General features: G+C 51.1%; 1 protein-coding gene across 1 annotated transcript in view; it reads right to left on the bottom strand.

The window, feature by feature from the left end:
- The window catches only part of FGD1 (FYVE, RhoGEF and PH domain containing 1), a 38,963-nt gene extending 18,547 nt beyond the window's left edge, over nucleotides 1-20,416 (bottom strand). Inside the window, exons 1-6 of the mRNA XM_003135106.7 lie at nucleotides 19,602-20,416; nucleotides 3,426-3,599; nucleotides 2,976-3,153; nucleotides 2,412-2,850; nucleotides 1,034-1,123; nucleotides 200-348 (exon numbers count right to left, since the gene is read on the bottom strand). Coding sequence (XP_003135154.1) covers nucleotides 200-348; nucleotides 1,034-1,123; nucleotides 2,412-2,850; nucleotides 2,976-3,153; nucleotides 3,426-3,599; nucleotides 19,602-19,908 — 1,337 coding nt within the window. The 5' untranslated portion in view covers nucleotides 19,909-20,416. The remainder of the gene's footprint in view (nucleotides 1-199; nucleotides 349-1,033; nucleotides 1,124-2,411; nucleotides 2,851-2,975; nucleotides 3,154-3,425; nucleotides 3,600-19,601) is intronic.
- Nucleotides 20,417-25,898: the final 5,482 nt, after the last annotated feature.

Consider the following 25,898-nt stretch of genomic DNA (forward strand, 5'->3'; position numbering starts at 1 on the left):
GTAATTTTCTGAATCCTGAGTTGTGTTTCATATTAGATTGGCAGGGGCTAGAAGGCAGAGCTTGGGCCTGATTCTTTTTGTGAATGGCAGTGAGGGGAGAGGGACAGCAGGAATGAACTCTTGTGCACACATCTGGCCTGGGCTTGGCAGGCAAGTGGACAGGAGGGCAGGCGGGCAGCCTAGGTCTGGGGCCACTCACCATTCCTCCATGCGCTTCTCTAGCTCAGGTAGCAGGAACTGCTGGTGGAAGCAATAGATGGAGCAGATGTTAGAGAAGATGCCATGGACAACATCGGCTGGGAAGGAACTGCGGTTCCGAGCTTCTTCCAGTAGCCGGGCGCAGAACACCTGTGGAGCAGGGCAGGCATGCTCAGCCCAGCTAGGCCTGGGGCTTGGCTGGGAAAGGGGCAGCCTGCAGGTGAGGGCAGTGCTTATGGGCAGCTCTGTGGAGCTTTGGATCAGTCTTGAGACTGAGGAGCAAGGGAATGGAGTTAGGCTTATATGTGTGGCTGGATATCAGGTTATCAAGGTTAGGACCTGGAGGTAGGCATTGGAACAATGAGAAGTCAGGATCAGGGTCAAGGTCAGAATTAGACTCAGGGTCAAAGAAGGTTGGAATTAGATCCATTCTAATTTAACAAATATTTTTGAGTGCCTCCTGGGTACCAGGCAGAGAACAAAGCAGACAAAAAAAATCCTACCCTTAGGGATTTTAGTGGATTTGGGGGTCAGGAATAGCACCAGGGTTAGAATGAAGTTCTGAGTCTCGTTCATAGCTAGGGGTTAATTCAGGATCTGGGTCAGAGTTACAGTCAGGGCTGGTATACCTGCCCAGTGTTAGGAATGAGGGTTGGTACAAAGATCATGAATCAGAGCTGGCTTCAGGGACAGGATGGGGGTCAAGGTCAGCGAGGCACCTTACCACCTCTAGATTCTGGCCCCAGTGATAGGGTTGGGCTCAGGCCCTTTCACTTCCTCCTTGGCACCCACCTACCAGGTCCTGGCACCCCGGCATCCCTGAGGGACCATTCACCTGATCCAGGAGGTGGAGCCTGGAAACGTAGGCCTTCTCGGTTTGCAGGAGTTCATTGGCAATGTGGAACACCTTCTGCTGCACAGTCAACTGGAAAGAGAAAGAGGCAACCATGGGTCCGTCATCCTTTGCCCTAACCTTCACCCCAACCCCTAAAATTCTCAGAATAGCACAAATGCTACTCTAAGCCTAACACTACCCCAAGGTAACTATATCTCCCATCCCTGAACCCATAGGCCCCAAAGCTTCACCCTTAACTCCCCCATGTATCAAAAGCCACCCCTCAATTCTGATGCCATGTACTCCTCACTCAGCCACCCATTCACCCAGCCATCTGCTCCCTCCATTCATTCAGCCTGGTAAAGTGGTTAAATGTGGGTTGACAAGTCAGACTTCTTGGGTTCAAATCCTAGCTCTGTCATTTACTAGCTTGCATAAGTTGTGTAACTGCTCTGTATTTAAGTCTCTTCATCTACATATACAGATAATAATAGGCCCTAAGTCCATTTGTAATTGAGACAACTAAATGATTTAATATAAATAAAACATAGCAGACTACGGATTAAGTAGACTATAAATGTTAGTTATTTATTCACCCACTCAGTTCACTGTCAACAAAGGCTTGCTGACACCTGGGATGCGAGGAAAACACAAAAGTCTAAAAATGCATAAAACCTATTATTGCCTGTTGGCCCGGTGGCCTATTCACTGGATACATATTTTCTGAGTTCCTGACCTCGCCCCCACATTTGAGCTGGGTTCTGGAGGAGCAGGTAGTCTGGCTTCAACCTAATTAAGTGTAAGGATGCCTCTGGAAGTAGTGTTAGGCCGCTGGGGCCCAGAAAGGGGTTCCTGCTGCCAAGAGCCTTTGCCCACAGCCTCAGGTTCCTGGGGGCTTGAAGCTCTTATGTCTCTCTGGAGGTTGGCTGTCTAGAAGTCTCTCTGCATGTGAGAGACTTTCATTTCACAAATAAGGAAACTGATACTATGGTGGGGCAGCAGAGACTTGCCCAATAGCATAGCTACTGAATCTGGGAATTTTCTAGCTGGAATAGGCCTTTAAAGATCCCCAACTAGGACACCCATCTTCAAGATGGCAAAACTGAGATCCAGCTAGTGGTTCTCAGATGAGGGAAGAACAACTTTCCTAGTAGGCATTTGGAACTGTGTGTGGTCATTTTTGTAGTTACAGTGATGAGGGGACAGGGTACAGATTTGCTACTGATATTCAGTACCAGGAGACCAGGGAAGGCCAACATTCCAAGTGGAAACAATGCCTTGTTTCAAGAAATGCGGAGCTGGGGGGAGAACCAAGTGTAAAAGCCAGGCTCCTGGTTTCTCTACGTGGTCCTGTCTCTCAGAGAACATGGGTCAGTACCTCCACAGACTCCTGTCTCTCCATTGGGGGTACTGGGATTTCTCTGTCCTTTTCATCCTCCTCTTCATCATCCTCTTCCTCCAGGTCGCTATCAACCTCCTGGGAGCCGGGCCGGTGGGGGTCGGCCAAAGCAACAGGGACACTGGCCAGGGCAGGGGGCCCAGGGCAGAGGCTGTGGCTGGGGGGCCCATCATCACTGACGAAGCAGGTCTCCTCGCTGTTGGATGGTGAGCTGATGCTATCAATGCCGCTGTCCCGATTGGGCACCTTCTCGCCGTCCCGGGGCCCAGGAGCCAGCAGGAACAGGCAGCGGGAGGCCTCGCCCTCGGGGAGCTGGGGCACTGGTGGCTGTGGGGGTGGCTGTAGCAACATGGCTGGCTCGGTGGGACCTGGGCTGGGCCCAGGGGCTGGCCTGTCCGAGGCGACAATCACAGGCTCTCTGAGGTGGGTGATGGACACACATGTAGGCAGAGGGTGTGAGCTTGACTGAAGCTTGTTTCATAGCCGTCCTTTCTAGCCCAGTCCCACCCTCCCTCCACAGGGTCCCCCGGGAGCCAGACTCACCTTTCAAATTTCTCAATCAGTGAGGATACTGCTGCAGAACTGGGGCTGGCCTCTGCCCTGGGGGCCAGGCCCTTGGCCACTCGGGGGTCTGCAGGCAGTGGGCGTGACGGTGGGGGTGGGATGGGCTCAGGTGGAGGGGGCATCCGGGGCATCTGCAGGTAGCTAGGCTTCGGGGGGACTAGAGAGATGGGTGGGCAAAAGAGGGGAGATCCCAATAGGCTAAGTTTTGAGTTGGCTACCATAGCCCCTCCACAAACTCCCAGTCTGCGCTGTTGCCCAAAGCAGACACAGAGTAGGACTGAGGTGAGGTGCCAGTCCACACACGTTAGCCCCAGGCCACAGCCCTCTGCCCCTAGATCATGGTGCTTTCTGCTCCTCTAACAAGCCTTCTCCTCTGCCACTGGCCAACCTTTCCCGCCTCTGTCCCCTCTTTTCTCTGGAACCACTTACCCTGTGGCTTTGGGCCCGGTGCCCGCTTCAGTGGTGAAGGACGCTGGCTAGGGGTTTCAGTGGGGGGACCTGGGTCTGAGCGAAGCCGCTGGGGACCTTCTGGATGAGGCTCAAGGCCCTGGCCAGGGTCAAGGGACAAACTTTTAACCAGGATCCGGTTTCCCTGGTGCAGCCCTGCAGAAAGGCAGAAACTGGCTGTGAAGCAAATGACATTACCCCAAAGGACACTGGGGAATCTTAGCAGGTACCTGTGGTATCGAGTTTCCCTGAGCCCCTTTCCTGGCCACACTGCCTTTCTGGGAAGCCTCTACCCCAGCCCTCAGATAGGGAGCCAGGCCCAGGGTTGCGGCTGGCTGTTTTTGTTAACAGACGAGAGTTCTTTGTGATTAGTACGCTGATTTCTTGTATGTCGGCAGGCATTATTATTAGGGTGTTTAACCAGGCTGTGGGTGGGCAAGAGCAGCCTACAGCATGTGTACATGCTTGCAGCCCTTGTTTATATAGCCACAGTGAGACACTGAGCCTAAACCATCCTTCACCCTTTTACTTAAGGTCCTGAAGATATCCGGACTTCCTTTTCTACAATTTTATACAGCTGAAAATGACAAAATTACATTTCATGAACAAAAGCTGTGCTTCTTAAAATCCCTGCCTCTCAAGAATCTGTATTACCCTCTTCTATTTCCATATCCACACACACTCAGTACCCAGGGTTCAGGTCACAGGAACAGCTTTAGAACACCAGGCCAAAAAATTCGGAAAAGGGAGGCCTTTTTTTTTGCACTACCCTTCTTCTTCACCATGAGCTCCCCAAAACTATGTATGGCTTTGGCCCTGGGGGAGAAGATGGTCACATTGGGGAGAGAAGATTCAGTCTGGGAGGCATGTTCTGAAGGAAGCAGTGTAGGCCTGGCTGGGCAGGGAGCTGTGGTGGGTCTCAGATGATACAGAAGTTGGGGAGGGGACAGAGTAGAGCAGAGAAGGCAAGCCCTGGAGGGTGGTCCGAGGATCTGGGTGATCATTCTGTGGGCAGAAGGGAGCCACGAGAGGCTGTCGCATAGGGAAGGATGCAGGCAAACAGCTGTGAGGATGAGAGTGAGTGGCAGCCAAGAGCCCCTCCGGAGCTCCCACCCACACATGATGCCAGTTTTGCTGTGCCACAGCCACATGGCCTCTCACAGCTGCAGATGTTCTCTTACCCCATGTCATACAGTCTCATACATGACCGGGTGCAAATGCGCCCACTCAGTCACAGAGACACATGGGGTTACTTACACCGTTTCACGTAATTTTGGGGCCATACAGATTCAAACATCCAATCACGTGCCATCACGCGTCTGAAAAGCCCGGTCACACAGTCACAAAGACCCACAGTCACCATTTCACCGATTATCACACAGCACATGGTATCACATGCACTGGCAAACACACACATAGTCACAAAGTCACAAAGACACAAGCCACACACTGGCAAACCTACCATTTCACACACAGCCTCATATAACAATCACCCAACCACTTAGCATCACATACCCACTTAGATATGCCTCAGATATGGTTCTGCTAAGTCACAAAGATATACAATGTCATTTACACTGCGTCTCACAATCACAGGACCAGAGTGTCACACATAGCATAATATGGTGTTGCAGGTTCACACACCTGCAAATGGTTCACAGACCGTGGCCACACAGGGTCATTATACCATGTCAGACACAACCTGGTACAATGGCACAATAGCACAAAGTCACATACTACCATGTACCCAGAAACACAGACACATGGCATCATTTACTATGTCATCCTCATGAAACAAACATGTCTATGCTGTCCCTGGGTCTTAGAAGCTCTGGTATACACACACATGACATTTGCCTCCTGGTCCAAACAGTCATGGTGTCACATGTGGCCTCTGTTACAAAAACAAACAGCTACAACACAGAGACACCCTACTGGGTCATAGGCAAAAAGAGCAGCCGGGAATTCTATGTCTAACCCTAGAACCCTCCAGTCCTGGAGGGAAGGATTAGCCTAGCCCCCAGGGTGCCAGTAGCTTCCCGGACTCCATCCAGGACACCATTCAATCACACAGGCCCCAGGAGACTCAGGCCATGGTCCCCTCCCAGCCCTGAAGAAACAAGGTGCCTCAGGTCCCAGGTTGAGCACCCTCCCCCACCCTATACCTGGCTTTGGGTGCGGTTTCCTTACTTCCTTTCCCACCTGAGCAGGCAGGACCCTAGCTAGGAAGGAGGAGGTTCTCAGCTCAGCTCAGCTGTGCTGCTCACCCTGCCCTGCTCAGCACATCCTGGCCTCATCCTGCCCTGCCCTCCCCCTGGGCATGGGGTTGAGGAGGATGAATCACCTGGAGGGCGGCACATGCAGAGACACAGTTTGAGAGACAAAATGGCCAGAGAAAATGAGAGACACAGAGAGTAGCTGACATGGCCAGAGATCCAGAGAACAAAGCCAGACATGAGAGGGCCACCATGCAGAGGCCCTTTCAGGGATGTACACATAGGTGCCAGGGTCCTAGGTGCCACTTGCCTGCCTCCTGGGGCCTGGAGGCACCCACCTGGCTCTGTCTCCACACCTCAAAGCAGGGGCTTCCCTGGGCAATCCCTCGCCACCCAGTCCCTACAGGGCAGCAGGGCCCCTGGCTGGGGACTCGCACTCTCTCTACTGCTTGTCCTAGGGATAGGGTGACCTCCATGGCCCTGCTCTGGCTTACTCTCTGCTCCTTCTCACCCACCTTACCTGGGAGCCCACAGATGGACCTGCCCCTCCTTTCTCCCTGTTTCCCTGGCAGGCAGCCCTGAAGAATGGAATTCAAATATTCGGGGACACCCTGGATTCCCAGGTGAGAGGGGTGGGGACTGTCAGCCCAGTTTCTAAGGAAAAGATGAAGGCAGTGAGGGGGCAGTGACTTGCCTGAGGTCACACAGCAAGTCACTGACAGACTTTTCAGCAGATTGATCTGAGACTGGACTCCTTTCTTAACCCTGCTCTCTAAGAGGAAGCTGGGAAAAAGGGGAATGCAGAGGAGCAGGGGTGCACCCCAGTGTCTCAGAAAGTCATGAGCTGAGTGTGGCTAGTGAGAGCAACACCCACAAGCCTGCCAATTATGACAGCAGGGAGTTTAGGAGCCTAGGAATGGCTGAGAACTAGGCAGGGCTCCACTGAGGGAAGACGATTCATGCACTCTCTCCCGTTGCAGTGCTTCCCCTCCGTGTTTCTCTGCCTACGTTTCCCTGTCTCCTCCTATGTTTACCCTTAGTGGACCCCTTGGCCCCAGGTCTTGCTCCTTCCAGGTGGCTAGATGGATCTCCAGCTCAAGTCATGCCACTTATCTGTACAAGAACCTCCCATGATTCCCCATTACCCATGTGGAAAATAGAAGCTTCTCAGCTAGGCCTCTATGGCCCCTCATGACCCTGCTGAACTCTCCGGCTTCCTTTGGCTTAGTTTAGTCTCTCCAATATTTCTGAGCCCAGTAGACTTTGCAATGGGGAATGTGAAAATCCTATCTCTGCCCTCAGGGAGTTCCCAGTGGAGGCCCTCTCCTGCCCTAGATACCACAGCCCTTCCCACTGCCCCATTCTATACCCACCCCCCCCATCTTGTCCTGCATTGATTTTTCTCTAGTCCATTTTTTATGGTTGACAATACACAACATTTTCTCTCACACACCCACTTGCATACACCGGACAAGGTCCTCCACCAGCACTGTGCCCTTGACCACTGGGTTTACCAGAGTCCCCAGTGCCCATGAGAGCAGAGGCCACAAAGGGCCTTACTCTGCTGCCCCTACACAGAAAGTCACAGGACCAAATGCCATGACGCTTTGTAAAAGCACACCCAGCCACACACTGTGTGAGTAAAGCCACACTGGCCCGTAAAGACCCAGTGAAAACCATAGAGCTGCTCACACATCCACATGCAAAATGCTTGGCACAGGGTGCATACACACAGCCGCACTCAGTCGACTCTTGTTGTAGATGGAAAGCACGCCCTAGGCACCCCACTATGCCTGGGTGCGGCCCTGGCTCTTCTGTCGGTGTAGAGTGTGCCCTCCAACAGGCCCTCAGCAGGGTGAAAGGCAATCTTGATCCTGACCCTGAGGGAGTTCCCAATCTCAAAGACAAGAGACTCTCATTCAGGAAAAGCTAAGTGCGGCTCAGGAAGTGCAAGGGGGGGGTCAGCCTGTCGGGACTGGGGAAGCTCAGGGGAGGGAAAAGCCAGGGACAGGATGGCCAGATAAAATACAGGATGCCCAGTCAAGTTTGAGTTTCAGATAAGCAATGAATAAATTCTTAGTATAAGCATGCCTCATGCATACTTATACTAAAAATGTCTTATGCTATACAAAAAAAAAGATTTGTTGTACATCTGAAATTCAAATCTAACTGTACTTTTTTGGGGTGAATTCCAGCAACCCTAGTCAAGAAGAAATTCTAGTGAATGAGGCAGAGCCAGGCCTCCGAGGTGGCACCCAGCAGCCAGGGTATCCCCCATGGCAGACTCTTATCCATTTAAGCCTCAGGCGAGCTGTGGGCTCTACCCAATTTCCCTACAATGGGCACCTGAATGCTCGTGACAGTGACATTATTTCAAGGGTAACCTTAAATCCAGGTCTTATTTATTCAAAAACAAGGTCAATCATTAAAAAACCTGTTTCAAAGAAGGGTAGTGTGATTATATGCACTGACTGGACTATACGGGTTAGGGTGTTGGGAAACCTTCACTAGGAACATCTGGCTCAGGAGTCACACAGACCTTGCTCAGTTAAACCCCAACACCCTCCCTTACTAGCTGAGTGACCCTGGGCCAGTCTCTCCATCTATCTGAGCCTCAGTTTCCTTGTGTGGAAAATAGAGTAATAATCTCAGCTCCCTGGTTTTGGGGAGTCCATGAGATAAATAAGGGAAAGATCACAGTGCCCCCCACTTCCACAGAGCAATGCAGTTTAAATGTTAAAGCCAGCAGAACCACGTAGCCACAAAGACAAGAAACTATGCACACAGACACATAAACCCATAGGCCATGGGCTGCTACTCAACACAAAGCTATCCACACACTGAGAAACATGTGCAAACCCAGAGATGGACACAGAACCCAGCCCCACTCTTCTGGGCAGCTCCTTAGATCAGGGCGGGATTTCTACTAGAGGCAGAATGGCAGAGAAAGGACAATGGTACCGCATCCCCTCATTCAAATTCAATTCAAATACAGAAACCAAACAAAACTGTAAAATAAGTGTCAAGAAGTATAACAGAGTTTGGAATTTTCCCATGACAACTTATTGTTATCAAAATAGCAAAATCATGCCAAAAATTGTTTCTGGTAGTTTCACGCCCCTGCTTGGCACATGCCCTAAGCATGTGCTTCTGGGCTTACTGGCAGAGCAGGATGACCCTCTAGTCGAGTATGAAGACAGGGCCTTTACCACTGTAACTGTACCCTCACCTCTTTCAGGGAATTTCAGCTCCTGGCTCTCCCCTCTCCCTGGCCAGCAGCACCCCCTCCCCCTTCTCCCAGTGGTAGCCTTGGCTTAATTGCAAGACAGCTAATAGGGCCCCAGACTGGACCTCAGCCCTGAACTCTCTGATGACTTGGGGAATTGCTTCACAACTCTAGACCCCCAATTTCCCCATCTGCAAAATGGGAAGAATATGTGTGTGCTTCTTATTGTGAGGAACTGGTGAGATGCTAGAGTGATCATCTCTTGACCCCCACCCAGTGCAGGCTTCTAGCAGCCTCTAGATCTCTGCCTCTCCAGGCTGAGAGGTAGGCCCCAGGGATAGTTGAATTCCTGGGGGTGGGGTGGAGTGAGGTGAGGTGGGGTGGGGAAAGAGAGCTGAGGGAGTGGAGAAGAAAGAGCAGCAAATTAAGAAAGTGTCCTTTGGGAAGCCGCCTCTGCAGGGGGAAGGGGAGTCCCTCAGCTTGAGAACAGAGGAGTCCCTCAGCTTGAGATAAAGGTGGGGTAGCTGCCCACCTCTTCCCACCTGCCCCTTGAATGTGAGGTCCAGCCCAGCTGCCCTGCTCCTCCTTTGCGGCCAGACTACAAGCAGGCCTTGCTTGGCATGGCAGATGTTCTCTCTGAAAGCTAAAACACAAACATCTGTCAAGTATGAGAAAAGTGTAGGGGGAGCTGTCCATAGGAACACTGTGTGAAGAGTCCTTCTTTGAAATAGACTGGGTTTTTTTTGGTTTTTTTTTTGCTATTTTAGGGCCGCACCTGTGGCACATGGAGGTTCCCAAGCTAGGGGTGCAATTGGAGCTACAGCTGCTGGCCTACACCACAGCCACAGAAATGTGGGATTCGAGCCACGTCTGCAACCTACACCACAGCTCACGGCAACGCTGGATCCTTAACCCACTGAGCGAGGCCGGGGATCAAACCCGTGTCCTCATGGATACTAGTCAGGTTCGTTAACCATTGAGCCACAACGGAACCAGTCCAAAAGACTGGTCTTTTGAACATAAGGACTTTGCAGAAAAGTGGAGACATCTTCTGCAGAGTGAGGGCATTTTTGAAAAGTGGGAGCCATTCTGGCAAGTAAGGAGCTTCTTAGAGTATTCCTTCCTGACAACTGGAGAAACTTTCTATAAAATGGAAGTCCCTTTGACCAAAAAGAAGGCCCCCTTCTGTAAAGAGAAGAAGTTTCCTCAAAATTGAGGAGATTTCTTCAAAGTGGAGTGACATTCTATAAAGTGAGGAGAGTTCTATAAAGATCCTTTTGTAAAATGGATGACGTCTGTAAATGAAGGACTCTTTGATAAAATACAAGACTATTCTGTAAAATGAAGGAACTCTTTTGTAAAGTGATGCTCCTTCTGTAAAGTGAAGAACTTCTGTGAAGTAAACAAAGTGTGGACCCTTGTGTAAAGTGAGGACCTGTCTATAAAATGGGACAATATAACGCAATGGGGAATGGTGAGGATGGTGGTAAACTGGAGAGCACATACCTAACCTGAAGTAGGGATGGCAGCATCTCCCCTCTATCTAACTGTCACCTTGCAATAATGGGGGCCTTGCATTTTCAGATCTTCCAATATTTTAAGAGAATCAGAAATCTAGGCTTTTATCTGAAATCTCTTAATTTTAAAATCAGTAAGTAAGCCAAATGAAACTTGTAAGTCAAAATCAGCTTGTGGGCCACCACTTAGCCAAATCTAAGTTAGATGGTCCTTAATGCCCCCTTCCAGCTCTGCCATTTACCTCTTGCTCTGGCCCTGGGGCAGCAGCTCTGGAGTCCTTCCTCCACCCCCTGGAGGATCCCAGTTTCCTCTGGGCCTGAACAGCCTTAGGGAGCTGGCTCATGCAATACTTGTCAGCAGTCCCCTGAAATGGAATCTGCCTTTTGTTCTGTCTGGTCCAGTTCCCGTTCTGTCCTGCGCAGGATGCCTGGTGAAGAAGCAGGGGACTGCAAGAACTTTTAGAACTCTCTGGAACTCAAGGCGTTCACTTTTTCATGGAGGATATAAATTATGGGGATTCCACTGTTTGTAGAGCTCCTGTTCTACATCAGGCATTGTGCTGATGCTTTCCTGTATGGCCTAACAACCCTGTATGCTCCATTTGAGGAAACTGAGGCACAGAGAAACAAAATAACTTGCCTGAGGATACATAGCTAGAAGTGTTTAAGCTGGGGCTGGATCCCAGATGTGTCTGTGTCCAGAGTCACAAAGCACATCCTCCACCAATGTTTGCTGAGTTGGGAAAGAAATTGCATTGAGGGGCGGGCAGGGAGAGAAGTTTCTAAAGGAAATGGTTTTTGAGTTCAGTCTTCCAGGATGAGGTATGTTTTTTTTAGGTATAGATGGACTGGGCACAGTCCTGCAGGCAAGGGAAGAAAAGTGAGCAAAAGTGTGTGTACTAGAGGTGGGGAGGTGAACAGTGTATTTCATTGAAGGGCACAGTGAACAGAGTCCTGGGTTTGCAAGAAGGTTCCAGAACAGGGGGAAGGGGCAGAAGAAGCCAAAAGACAGGCAGGCAACCTCCTCCTATTCCAACCACTACCACCAAGATACAGACCCATAGGGGCCATACAGAAATAGACACTGGCACAGAAACACACACACACACACACACACACACACACACACACACACACACACAGGATCTACATACAGAGACCCACATGGAGAAACATCTGGAAATACCCTAGGGGCTTAGACAAAGCCAAGGTGACACAATTAGAAATACAAGAACACATAACAATCTATTCAGGCCCAAAGACACATATAGACACACACAGATATATAATGACACATTCAAACATATACATGGATATATAGAAACAAGAACATTAAGATATACACAAAACAGACCCATAGGGACAAAGACAGCTAGGCAGCCAGGCACGCAGGCTCACACACACACACACACACACACACTAACACACACCACAGCCACATGGGAGCACAGGCAGCCATCCCTCTTCTAGTTGCTGGATTGCTGTGAGGGCCTGGCCACCTCCTCCCAGCGTCTCTGGACTGGAGTCCAGAGAAGGCTGGGGGTGGTAACTCCACCCCCAGGGAGGGGCTGGGGACTTCAGAGGACAGGAAGGGAAGGGAGTGGAGCTGCAGCTGGGAGCACTGGGGGCAGTAATTACCCGGTGCTGGGGCTGCCACGCTGGCTGGGATTTCCCTCCCCTAGAGGACAAAGCCGCTAAGGGATGGCCCCTCTGACCCCTGCTGTGTGTGACCCCAACACCCACCCATCCCCCTTCTCCCTCCCCGGAGGCCTGGTCAAAATTGAGAGTTGCCGACCAGGGAGAGATTATGAGAGAAAAAGATCCAGAGGGATTGGGACAAAGACAAGGAGGAAGAAGACAGGAAAACTACAGAGACCCAGAGAATCAGACAACTAGAGGGAGACAGGAAAAGGGGGGCGGGAGCAAGTCAGAAGGCAGACAGACAGTGAGGGATGCAGGCCTAGAGCAGCAAAGGGGCAGGGACAAAAAGGGCAGGCCAGGGCTACTTGTTGAACATGGGTACAACATGCCATGCCAGGCCCTCTCCCTGGAGCATTTAATCCTAAGAATCCCAGGAGGTGGGGATGCTAACCCCATTGTATAGATGAGAAAACTGAGGCTCAGAGGGGTGAGGTGATTAGCCCAGGATCACAGGAAACTTTCTCAGTGGCAGAAATGGGTCTGGGGGCTCTCACCACGGCCTGCCTCTGCCAGGAACTTGGGGCCCAAAGGGAGATCCCTGAAGGAGTTCTCTCCGGAGACAGAAGCTGTCGGTGAGATTTCGAGACTCAGAGCCACTCAGAGATGCAGAGTGAAAGAAGCACACCTTCCCTGCCCCCCCTTCCCTGGCGCCCCGGGTGGGGGAGGGGGGCTTCAGCTACACCTGGAACGCATTAGGCAGGGAGGCCCGGCCTAGGGGAGCCGGGAAGAAGCCGGAGCGGGAGCCAGGGAAGGTGAAGGTGAAGTTGAAGGCGGCAGCGTGGGCGGCAGCGGCAGCGGCAGCGAGGGCCTAGCAGGCCCAGGCGGAAGGGCTTCAATGCCAGCTGCAGCTCCTTGGGGCCAGCCTTGCCAGTCCTGCCTTTCCCGCTTTCTACAGGCGCCTTCCCTCCCTGACTTAACCCCTTCTCTGCGGCCGACTGCGGGGAAGTGCCATGGAACGCTGAAAGCCGCCCGCGCCCCCGCACCGCACCGGGGAAGAGCCTTCGGTTCCCTCTCTGGGCCTCATTCACACACCTGTGCCCCTCACCCTCCTGTCCCTAGTCTGGGGCCCAGATGGGCAACAGTTGATGCCTCCTGGGCACTGCCACCTAAATGCCCTCTTTTCAGGCGCCTCAAATTCAGTGCATCCTAAACCCCAGCCCTACCCCAGCCCCTAGGGGCTCCAACTCCTGCTTCCCTACCCTAGGGATGGCACGGCCAGCCACCCAGTTCCCTAAGCCAGAAGCCAAGCTTTCTCCACCACTCCTCCTGATCCCTCAATTCACACATCCAGCCAGACCCCAAGTCCTTCAGACATTGTGGGAGAACAGGGATCCACAGACTTTTTTACCCCACTCCAGCCTCTGAACTGGTGTCCTCCCATCCTCAGGTCCCTCTACAAGGTGTTCTCCACACCACAACAAGCTTGTGAAAATGCAGTCCCTTTCAATTCCTACAGCCCAGTGAAGGGCTCCCCTAGCCTCTGGGGTGAACTCCAAACTCCTGAGAACAGGGAAGAGAAAGGCCCAGCTCCCGAACACTTCCTCACCCCCACCCTCCAGCCACAAAGGCCTCTTGTCTATTCCTCGAAAGTGCTCTCCTCTGCCTGGGGCTTTGGCACATGTCGTTCCTGTGGGCCTGAATGGCTTTTCTGCATCTCCTTACCTCTAGACTCTTATTTATCCTTAGGATCTCAACTCAAATGTCCTCTTTTCCCTGCCCGCCCCCTCCTACATTCCTGCAGCATCCTCACTTGGGATTACTCATGTCATGTTTGTCTTCTTTGCCACAAAGGAGCTCCACAATGACAGGAACTGAGCCTGCCTTGTTGCCCACCCAGCAACTCGCACTGGGCGAAGCACATAGTAAGTACTCAATAAACATTTGTTAAACAAAGAAATGCCCTCCTCTTTCACTCTCCCTTATTTGCTCCCCAAGTACTTATCCACACCCTATTATATGCTAGACAAGTGCGATGACCAGATCCTCAATGTTACAAATGGGAAACTAAGGCCTCGGGTGGGTAGGGAAGCCTGGGGGTCCAGTGAACCAAGGCAGAGTCAGGAGTGTGGTGCCTTCCATTATTACCCTCATTCTTGTCTCCAGCCCTTTGTGTTTGGAGGCACCTTTTGGAGGTGTGATGCCTTCAATGTTCAAAGAACTGGCTATTGGAGCCGGAAAGGGCTGGATACACTGCTCTCTCCAGATGAGGACACTTAACTCTTCTGGGGCTGGCCGAGGGCAGCCTACACTTTCTGCCTTCATTCCAGACAGGTCCTAGCCCCACCCAGCCAGTGTCTGGCCAGCTCCACATCTGCCTAAGGCATTTAGCTAACTGGCCCCAAGACAGCCATACTTGGCATCTGTCTGGGGCACTGTTAGCTGCCACCCACCCTTGAAGCAGGTGACCGCAGCCAGGCCCTCCCCCAGGAGCAGAGGCACCCACCTGAAAGGGCTGAGGAATGGGGGTGCCAACCATTTGCAATTGGAAACTTCAATTCTTTTAGTTCTGTCTGGAGACATCCTTTTTGCAGAAGGATCCTTTTTGCACCAGAATCTTTCCATTTTGTTGTGTTTGTTTGGGCCACCCCAGCCAACTAGGAACCAAATTTGGGTCTTTTCCCAGACACTCCCCTGGGACCTCAAATTGCTGCTCTCCAAAAATCTCCAGCAGAGCCCACCCCCCATCCTGTCGTGAGTCCCCTCTTCTCCTTTCCATGAGCAACCTTCCTCTGTGGCCTGTCAACAGGGAGAACATGGAAGGAGACACAGGAATTTACTTGAGCAATTTTGATTTGCTTTTCAGAGGTACTGCCTCAGTTCTTTGCAACAGCCACTACCCTGGTTGTATGTGAAATGGGTCTCAGCTTTATGCAGATATGCTTTAAAAGCTGCCCCTCCCCCCTCCACGGCATTCTAAGGAAACATTTGGGCAGGTAATGAATAATCCACCTGAGGGTGACTCTGCTGACTGGTACTATGTCTTCAAGGATGAGATTGGCCCCCAGAGCCACTGTGTGGTCCATGGTATATGTTGGTGGTGAGAACTCCCAAATATCTCTGGCCTAGACCTCTCTTCTGAGCTTTTCAGTCCTACAGCCAAATGCCTGCTGGCCACGTCCACCTGGAAGTCCCCCCAGGCCTCTCAAATGCAACACATCTCAAATATAACTCAGTATTTCCCCACCGCCCCTTTGCCCCCAAAACTACTCCTTTTCTTGCATGTACATGGCCCCACCACCATCCATCAGGTCACTGCAGTTGGTTTCAGAAAACAACTGGATTTTTCCCTCTCCCTCAGCCTCTACATCCAAGCCACCACTGAGACCTGTCCATATTAGCTCAGAAATCTCTCTCAGATCTTACCTTCCTCATCTGCCATTGCTCTAACCCAAGCTACCATCACCTCTTATTGGGATGACTGCAACCCCCACCTGCCTGTCTCCGATCCCACTCTCGTGCTGCTCCTACCATCCACTCTCCACATGCAGCCATGGGGATTTCTCAAAAATCCACATCTGAGCACATCATTCTCCTCCAATGGTTCCCCTCTGCCCTCAGGATAAAGTCCCTCTGCTAGCCCAATCTCTCCACTTCCCCCAATACCAGTCCCTGTCCCAGGATGCCTCTCAGTGCCTTTGCTCCCACTGGACTTCCTCTGTGTTCCTGTGACACACCTCTAGAGCCCTTCCTTTGGGCCAGGCCCTGTACTGGGTGCTGCTGATGCCAGGTTTCCTCTGCCTAGAGTCCCAGAACTGTAACTGCCCTCCAATTGGAATTGCCAAATGGCAGCCATTCACAAGAGGTAGGCATAAAGGGTAAACTGAGGCCACCAGTGTTTGTGTGTACGTGGGTGAGAGGTTGACTTACTCCCTTTAGCTTAGATCCCAGGCCTCCTTTCAGGGTTGGGAGTTAGGGCAGGAGGCCCACATAGGTGGAAGCTGATGCAGCATCCTAAACAATGCTCATTCACTGTAGGACCACCACTAAACCTTGCCTCTCAGAGCCTCCACTGTCCCAGCTCAAGGATGGTTCCTACTCTAGGCTATATATCAGAATCACCTGGGGAGCTGTGACAATAGATTCCTGGGTTGCAACCCCCAGTTTCTGGAGCTCTGAGGTAGAGTCTGGGAATCATATTTATTTTTTTCAAAGTCAACAAGTTTCCCAGTTTGGGAAACCCAGAACCACATGGTGATTAGGGGCCTTTCCAGCTCCAATTCTAACTCTTAGAGCCTCAGATGATGTCCCAGGCCCCAAATCAGAAGAAGCAAGCCCCTCTTGCTGCCCCACCCCCAAGTGGCTCAGTCCTTCCAATATCCAGGAAAAGGCTTTAACATCAGGTGCAACTCTTTTGACTGAGCTAGGGTCGGGTCCCAAGCTACCCCTCAACCAGCACCTGGAAGGATATGCCCAAACCTAAGGAAGAGGGTAGGGTTTCCCCAAAATCTCTATGAGCAAACCTACACCTGGGAACTCCTTTCTGACTCAAAGTCCTCTCTGGTATCTCATGAGTTATCTCAATAACCCAATTAGGCCTTAGGTTTTATCGACCTGGGAAATGGGCATAAAAACAATCCCTCCCCCCTCCCCCCACCAGGAATCAGGGTAGCTAAAAGAGAAAGCACTTTGAAGTAATTCAAAGCTTTCACATATAAAAGGCATACCACTTTAACCCCCAGCCCCACCCCAGGATGTGCTGCTGGCCCCTAAGGATGGTGATTCAATAAAGGCCTCAGGTAGTCTGAGGGAGGAAGCCAGGAGGCACACAGAAATCTTAACATGTGGACTAAAATGTATCAACCCTTTAATTGAAGCTCAAGACTCTCTTTCTCTCTCTCTCATACACACACACCCTACAACCACCAACCCTGCCCTCTTTGGGCCAATTATAGGCGAGTGTTGTGCAGAGAGAAGCAAGTCACTTGTGCCTACCCCTGGGCTGGCTGGGCAGTGGGGGAGGTGGGCCTCTCACACCCCATGCTGCTGTGAATCACATGGCCCAGCACTTGTCTTGCCAGGGCTTGAGTAATTTCTCCGCCTCCTCTTCAGGTTTTTCTCTTTTTTAAATTTTAGTTCATTCCGCAGGCTTTGCAAACAGTATCTCATAGACTCCTCAAGGCAATGTCTGGATGAGGAAACTGAGGCTCAGAGAAGGGAAGTCCCTCATCCAGGGTCCCCCAGAGAATCAGTTAGGAACGGCTAGATGGGAGGCCAGGTCCTTCCCTGACCCCCTTCTTATTCCCAATCCTCATCTTGAAGTGAAAAAAAAAAAAAAAAAGAAAAAGACACCCACCAATTATAGAGGCAAGGACTGCATCAGGAAAAAGAATAGTATGAACTTTGTGTTGCTTTTTGAAAGGAGGAGGGGAGTGGTTCAGGATGGGTATTGTGATTATATACAGAAGGATTGGCGCAGAAGGATTGGTGGAGTGGGAAGGCGACTCAGTTATCACCCCTTATGTACCGATCAAAGGCCAGAGACCAGGGGCCTAGATGCTGCCCAGCTGCTGACTCCCACACTATGAGTATCCAGAGGGCAGGAGTTCAGTAGTCCTTCCTTAGACAATAGTTGCTGAGGATCTACTATGTGCTCCTTTCATAGCTTTCAGGCATTTGTTCAACAAGGATTTATTAAGCACCTACTGTGTGCTAGGCACTATGCTAGTTGCTGGGGATACAACAGTGAACAGAACAGATACAATCCCCTTGCCCTCACGGAGCTCACATTCTAGTTGAGGAAGACAGGCAATAAAAAAGTAGACCCATAGAATAAAATACTTGCAGATATACTAAGTGCAAGGATGGAAGCCACTGGCAACTCTGATGGAGATCCACAAAGGGGCCCTACTTAAAGTGATCAGGGAAGGTCTCTCAGAGAAGGTGACATCTGAGCTGAGACTTGAAAGATAAGGAATAAGCCAGGTGGAGAGCAGGAGGAAGAGCTGCCAGGCAGAGGAAAAGCAGATGCAAAAACCCTGAGGTGGGTGTGCTTGTGGCATGTTTTGGGATCTGAAAGAAGGTGCTGCAGTAAAGCAGGTGAGTAGCCTGCTCCACACAGTGCCTGTCAAAGGGAGTTTGGTAAGTCAGCAGGAGCAACATGCAGGGCAGGGGATTTAAAAGCCTGTTGTCAGTTGGTTATCTCCATCCCCCACCTAGGGGGCCCCTGAAAACTCCCAGAGGTTTTCCATGACTAGCCCAAGGTCATAAGAACAGCAAGGGGCACATGTTGCCCATACTTTATGCTTTACCACTGCTACCTGGTGCTGAGCCACAATCCCCAAAACCTGTGGAGCCTGGGATGTGAGCCCTGGAGGGCCCCAGATGCTCCACAGCTCTTTGAGTGTTGCCCAGTGGAAGATACTGCTCTTCCTCCATGGTTCCTGGGCTCAGGTCCACATGGGATGTCCTCAGATGGGGGAGGCCCTGATGGACCCCTCAGACACTCAGATCTCTGCAATGCAAAGGCCTCTCCAGGCAGTGGTCTTTGGCCCCAGCCTGACCTGGAGCTGCTCCAACTCTGCAAATCCAAGTTCAAGCATCCTGACTTCTCACAAACAACCTTGTAGCCCTTAGCTCTCCAGATCTGCTAAAACCGGCTTCGGCTTCTCCCCCCTCCCCACCTTTCTGCTGTCTCCCTTTCTAGCAGCCCCTCCAGCTCTTCCCTCCAGCTCTACCCCACCCCCCCACCCCCGAGGCCCACCTCTTCTACCTTTCTCTCTCATCAGCACCTTCTACTCCCTCCTTCCCCTGTCCTCCTGCCACACACACCTGGCAAAACCCCAACCTTGGATCAATCCACCATCCCTCTTTTTTTTTTTTTTTCCACTCATACTCTAGAGCTGCTGAACAGTGCAGGAGAAAATCACATAAGCAGAAGGCTTGGCATTACTTTCATGGTCTCCAACCTCAGTTTGGGGAAGCGGAAAGACCATAGACTTTGGACTCAAACATATCTGATTTGGAATCCTGTCTCCATACTGGCTGTGTGACCTTGGGCAAGTTGCTTAACTTCTCTGAGCCTCAGTTTCCTCCCCTACAAAACGCGGCTAATGATAATACTTCACAGCAGCCTTCTGAAGATGAAATGAGAACCCATGTGAAGCACCAGCCCAGTGCCTGGCACAATATAGACGCTTGGCAAATGAGAAACTCTTCTTTTCTTCCATTCCTCCAAACAAACCTCAGTTCCTACAACCAACCCCCCTTACTGCCTTGCAATACAGCCGCTTTTTCTTGGAGTGCTCCCTCTCCCATTAGCCTCAGAAGAGAGAAGAGAAGGGGTTCGGAAGGGTTGAAGGGGCACGGGGGACAGAGAGGAGGCGGAGACTGGGGTTGAAAGAATTGGAAGAAGGCCGAGAAATGAGGGACAAGGCTGGGGGTTGAGAAGACTGGAAGGGCTCGGGTGAGCGGGCCGGCCCCGAGGTGGGGCTTAGAGGCCCTAGGACAAGAACCCGCTCCCAGGGCCATGGCCCGGGCTTCCATGCTCTCGATCACTCACCAGGCCGGGGCTGCGAGCCCTCCAGGTGGTAGGAGAAGCGCAGGGCCCGGTGGTGTTGTGGACTGGGGCCGCAGGGCAAGACCCGGGGGCCTGGAGCAACGCCCAGGCTGGCGTCCGAGGGTCCGGCAAACTGGGGATCCAAAGAGCTGCCGAGAGCCGAGCCTGAGCTCCTGGGCACTGGCAGTCCGGGATCCGAGGCTCCAGGGTCCGAGTCTGCATAGGCCGGTGTAGCGGCGCCGTGGGAGTTCGCGGCTGGGTGTTCGGCCTCGGAAGGCCCGGCGCCCCCCGGGGCTCGGTGGCCATGCATGGTCCGGGCCTGGGCGCGGGGCCCGGGCTCCCCGCTTGGCTCCAGCTCCTGGGGCGGAGGCGCGGGCGGAGGAGGCCCGGCGCCCGGCGGAGCAGCGGCCTCAGGCTCGGGGGGCGGGGCTGCGGGCTCAACCCCACTGCGGAGACTCGAGCCCCCGGCCCGGGCCCGGGCCAGCAGCCGTGGCAGCGGTGGCAGTACCAGCAGCAGCCGCGGCCACCGCCGCTGCGGTGCCAGGCATCGCCAGCCCGGGCCCTGCGCGGGGAGTGGGCTCGGCTGGGCCGGGGGCCCGCTGGGGAGTGCTGTCTATGCGGCAGCGGCTGGGTGAGGGTCGGGGGGCTGCGCTAGGCGCGGGCTCTCTCGTAAGCGGCGAGCCACTTCCGCGGCCCCGGGACGAGCGACGGTCTGTTCCGAGTGCGGGGTCTCTTCTTTCTCCCCAAATGGGAATCGATCTGGGCTCTCCTGGCTGGTCGGAAAGGGTTCTTCCTCCCGCCGCAGCGGAGGCTGAGGGGCGGAGGGGAGGGGAGGGGAAGAGAGGGAAGAGGAGGGAGGGAGGAGAGGACGGCGGAGGCGGGGGGCGCGCGTGTGCGCCGCGCGCTCCGGCTGCGGGGCTTCCTCCTCAGCCAATCCCTCCGGATGATGCTCCAGCCGCGGGGGAAGGGGAACAGCCTGGGCCGGGCTCCACCGTCCTCCCCAGCCTCGGCCTGGGTCTCCGAGGCAGCGGGCGCGAAGGAGCCGGGGGAAGGGGGTGGGGAGGCGGGAGCCTTCGCTGAAGCAGCCGCAGCCACAGCGGCGCTGGGACCCAGTTACCCGGGCCCCGCCCCCTCGCCCGGGATTTGCGCCTGGCCACGCCCCCTCACTCAGGCCGGCCTCAATTCTCCCAGAGACCGCCCTCAAGGCCCTCCTTCCCCTTAAAAATTCCCCCTCTTCCGGCCTTTCCCACCTCTCCCTGGTACCATACAAGCAAGTCTATGGGCTCAACACCCCAAATCTGCCTTTTTGTCCCATCTCAGATCTGCCTCCCTCTGCTTGTCCTTCAATCTTCTTTCCAGAAGCCTTTCCACATGTTCCAGAGTTTCTCTAGGGCTTGGCTCATAGGGATCTTCACTCTGCTCAGACCAGACCCCGTGGTCCTTTACTTTTCCATTCTCTTGCCAACAGCCCCAGTTCCCAGGAGTTGTCGCATCCGCCTGGCAACATCCCAACCTTGGATCTGTCCAACTGTCCGCCTTTTCTATGCCTGCGCCCAGGCAGCTAAACACTGCTGAAGAAAACTATTCAACCTCACAGATACAAGCCAATATAAACTCATAGTACCTAGTCTTTACCAGGCCCTTGGTGCTGAACCACAACCCTACTATGCATCCCCAGGCAGCCTTCTCTCTCAAGCTCCACAACTGCTATTTCTAACCTCCCCTTCTCCTCAAACTCCCAACTTCTCCATCTGCCCCCTAACCCTCATACTTACTTACTTACTTCACAGAGTAAACAGAAGTCACCAAAAAGGAAGTTTTTGACTTCTTGTTACCAAACCTACAAGAGTCCTTCCCTTGCTCCTTTCCACCAGCATTTCAACATACTCGGGTCTCTTCTATCTAAAAACAATTACCAAAAAAATCTCCCTCTCCAGCCACCTCCCTCTCTTCTCTCTATAAATGGCTCAAGAGTCGCCTACACTTAACTCAATTTTCCCACTTCCCACTGATCTTTCAACCCACTCCAATCTGCCTCTACTACTTGCCTAATGCTGCTCTTCTTATCAAGGTCTGCCTTGGCCATGTGTCACTAAATTCAGTAGAATCTTTTCAGAGACTATCCTGCTGGACCTCTTGGTAGCATTTAGCCCCAGTGACCACTTCCTCCTTCTTAAGCCACTTCCATGACACCACACTGTTTTTTTCCTACTTCCTTGGTAATTCCTTTTTACTTTCCAGGGTCCTCCTTGTCCAACTCTCTCTCTCTCTCTCTCTTTTTTTTTTCCTTTGGCCATGTCAGTGGCATATGGTAGTTCCCAGGCCAGCAATTGAACCTGTGCCACAGGAGTGACAATACCGGATGCTTAACCCACTGAACCACCAGGGAACTCCATGTCCAACTCTTCAGTGTTGGCACTCTTTAGGGTTTCCCCTGAGCTCTATTGTCTTCTCTCTCTCTGCTCTTTCCTATGATTATAACATTCTCATGGCTTCAATTATCATTTCTTTGCTGATGGCTCCCAAGTTGATACCTGAAGTCCAGATATTTTTCCTGACCTATGCATTCAACAGGTTAACAGGCAGCTGTACCCGAATACCCTAGAGACACCTAAAGCCTCAGTTTCTCTCCAACTCAAGGCATCCTCCTCCCAGCCTTTTGTCCTTCTTTGTACCTTACCTTAGTGAATGACCCCAGTTAAGGCAGAAAACTGAGCTACACCCCTGACTATTCTCTCTCTTCTACCCCCATGCAACCACTAAGTCCTGTCCCTTTTATCTCCTGAATATCTCCCAAATTTATTTATGTAGTCTCTTTTTATTTATTTTTCATTATTCAATGAATTTATCACATCTGTAGCTGTATAATGATCATCACAATCCAATTGTAGTCTCTTCGTTTCACTACCACTACTCTAATCTAGGCTAGCACCATTTCTACCCTGTATACTGTCCCAGATTCCGTTTGGTCTTGTTCCTTGTAATCTAGTTTCTTCACTGTAGACAGTGTGATCTTTTGAAAAGGCAAAACAAATCATATCACTCTCATGTTTAGAACCCTTCAGTGAGTCCCCGTTGGCTCAAAAGAAAACCCAACTTCCTCAACAGGGAAGGTTAAGTTGGGCCCTTCATGATTTGACCCCTTGCAGTGTTTCCAGACTCCATGCTTGAGTCAAAGCTGAAATTCTTAGACTATTCCTTAGTCTGACTTCCCAGTCTTTGTATATGCTGTTGGATCTGGAAGAAACTCTCTCCACATCTCCCCAGTTCCATTTCATTTGTTCTTCAGATCTCTGCTTGTTTGATGAATGCCTTTTGAGCACACACTTTGGGCCAGGCACCATGTGAGGCGCTACTTATGCAGTGATAAATAAGACAGACATGAACAAGATTGTGGTAAACAAACTCCACCCTCAGAGTTTCAATCTGGTGCTGGAGAGGACTTGAGGTAAAAAAAATACACAATTATAACATATAAACACACAAAATTATAAATTGTGATAAAAATATAGAGCTGGAACAGGGTGATAGGAAAGAATAAGGGGTGGTGGCAATTTAGCCTGAGGGTCAGGCAAGGCCTGATATTTAAGCTAAGTGAAGGAGTTGGAGTTAGGGATGAAGGATGAAGAGTTGAGGCAAAACTGTCCCGAGGTGGAGGCTGTGGCAAGTGAGAAGGCCCTGGGAAGAAAGGGAAATGGTATACCTAGGAACTGTAGGAAGGCCAGTGTGGCTGGAGCGTAGTGAGCTGAGGGCAAGAGGGGTGGGATATGAAGTTGAAGAGGTAGGCAGGAGCTAGCTTAGGTTGGGCTTTATAGACCATGGTAAGGAGAATGGATCTTATTCTACGAGCAATAAAAAGGTACTGAATCAGGGCTGTTACATGTGGGTCAAATTGCAGAAGGTACTGAAATCATTTTGAAAAAAGAATAGAAAATATCAAAATGTATCACAGTATGTAGGATTCATGATCATGTTTCAGGAAACTTTTGCTTGAATTTACATCATATATGATCATGATGAAATAGCATCTCTTTTGTAGATACTTCACATTCCCTAAATGCTGAAATACACTACATTGAAAGGTTTTAAGCTTGGGATTGACATAGTACAGTTGATGTTTAAAAAGATTACATTGGGCGCTGTGGATTGGATTGGAGGTGGACAAGATTAGGAGTCTACTACAATCAGAGATGATGGTGAGTGGACTCAGGTGGTGGAAGTGGAGATGGAGAGAGGTAGACAGATTGGAGAGATATTTAGAATTGAAAAGATTTGGTTTGGTGGCTTGGGGTAGGAGGGAGAGGGAGGAATTGAGGATGCCTCCCAGGGATCTGGTGATATGAAGCCAGGTCATTCATGGAGATAAGGTAGAAGGAAAGAAGAAAACGTTTTCTGGGGAAGATCAAGAGTTCAGTTTTACATGCCCTTGAGATAGCCAAATGAAGAAGTCAAGTAAATAGTGGTATATACATCCCAGGGGAGAGGTCTGGTTTCAGATATAAGTGAAAGTTGGCAATAGAGAGACTCATTAAAAACCATGAGAGAAGAGGTCAGTCTGAGAGCAAGGAGAAAGGAAGAGGATCCAAGGCTGAGCTCTGAGGAATTTCCACTTTACAGGTGGGGTGAAGGAGTAGGAGATGGTGAAGAGACTGAAAAAGGTAAAGAACAGGGACATAACTAGGGGTGTGTCAGGGATTTTTTTTTTCTTTTTGGCTGTGCCCTTAGCATATGGAAGTTCCCAGACCAAGGATCAAACCTGCACCAGAGCAGCAACCCAAGCTGCTGTAGTGACGCCAGATTCTCAATTCACTGTACTACAAGAGAACTGCTAGGAATATTTTAAGTGTTCTGAGAAGTCAACTAAAGTGAAGATTGAAAAGGATCCATTGGATACAGCAATGTGGTTATTGGTAGTGCCCTTGATAGAGTAGTTTTGGAGGAGTGCTGGGGTAAAAACCAGGATGGGGGAGTTCCTGTTGTGGCGCAGTGGTTAACGAATCTGACTAGGAACCATGAGGTTGCCAGTTTGATCCCTGGCCTTGCTCAGTGGGTTAAGGATCCGGCGTTGCCGTGAGCTGTGGTGTAGGTTGCAGACGAGGCTCAGATCCCACGTTGCTGTGGCTGTGGTGTAGGCCGGCGGCTACAGCTCCAATTTCGACCCCTAGCCTGGGAACCTCCATATGTCGCGGGAGTGGCCCTAGAAAAGGCAAAAAGACCAAAAACAAACAAACAAAAGAACAAAAAAACCAAGGATGAATGAAAAGTGAATTGATATAACCACTCTGGAAAACGCTGGATATTTTCTAGTAAAGCTGAACATTGCTTTAGTTGCTGAAAACTACTATTCTAGGTAGGACCAGCAATTTTACGTGTCTGTCCCAGAGCACTGGTTCTCACAGTGTGGTGTGGGGATCCTGGGGGGAAGGGATGGTGGGAGGGGGAGCCAAAACCATAATACTAGAAAGATTATTTGTTTCTTTTACTCTCATTCTCTCAAGTGTGTAGAGTGGAGTTTTCCAGAGGCTACATGACATGTGATATCAAAACAGATTGAGGAGTTCCCGTCGTGGTGCAGTGGTTAACGAATCCGACTAGGAACCATGAGGTTGCGGGTTCGGTCCCTGCCCTTGCTCAGTGGGTTAAGGATCCGGTGTTGCCCTGAGCTGTGGTGTAGGTTGCAGACGCGGCTCGGATCCTGCGTTGCTGTGGCTCTGGCGTAGGCCGGTGGCTGCAGCTCCGATTCGACCCCTAGCCTGGGAATCTCCATGTGCCGCGGAAGCGACCCAAAGAAATAGCAAAAAGACAAAAAAACAAACAAACAAACAAAAAAAAACAAAACAAAAAACCCAAAACAGATTGATGCAGAAGCAGATATGAGAATCCAGCTGTCTTCTATTAAGCCAGAGGGTAAAGAGATTTGCAAAAATGTAAAACAATGACACTCTTCTCACTACATTCTTTTTGTTTTGGAAAATATAATTATTTTTCAAAAAAAACGTTATTCCTGTTAGATGTAATGGGCTTCTTATTTTAAAATAAATATATTTAGGCCTTCTCGGTTTTCTTTTCTTTCTTTTCTTTTTTTTTTTTTGGAATTTTTAGGGCCACACTTGCGGCATATGGAAGTTCCCAGGCTAGGGGTTGAATTGGAGCTGTAGCTGCCAGCCTACACCACAGCCACAGCAATGTCAGATCCAAGCAGCATCTGCAACCTACACCACAGGTCATGGCAATGCCGGATCCTTAACCCACTGAGCAAGGCCAGAGATCAAACCCAGGGATCGAACCTGCATCCTCATA

This window comes from Sus scrofa, chromosome X (genome assembly GCF_054392235.1).
Source record: "Sus scrofa isolate SSC_HxYL_T2T_F1_AM1 chromosome X, Sscrofa_HxYL_maternal_Yorkshire_Landrace_v2.0, whole genome shotgun sequence".
Taxonomy (NCBI): Eukaryota; Metazoa; Chordata; class Mammalia; order Artiodactyla; family Suidae; genus Sus; species Sus scrofa.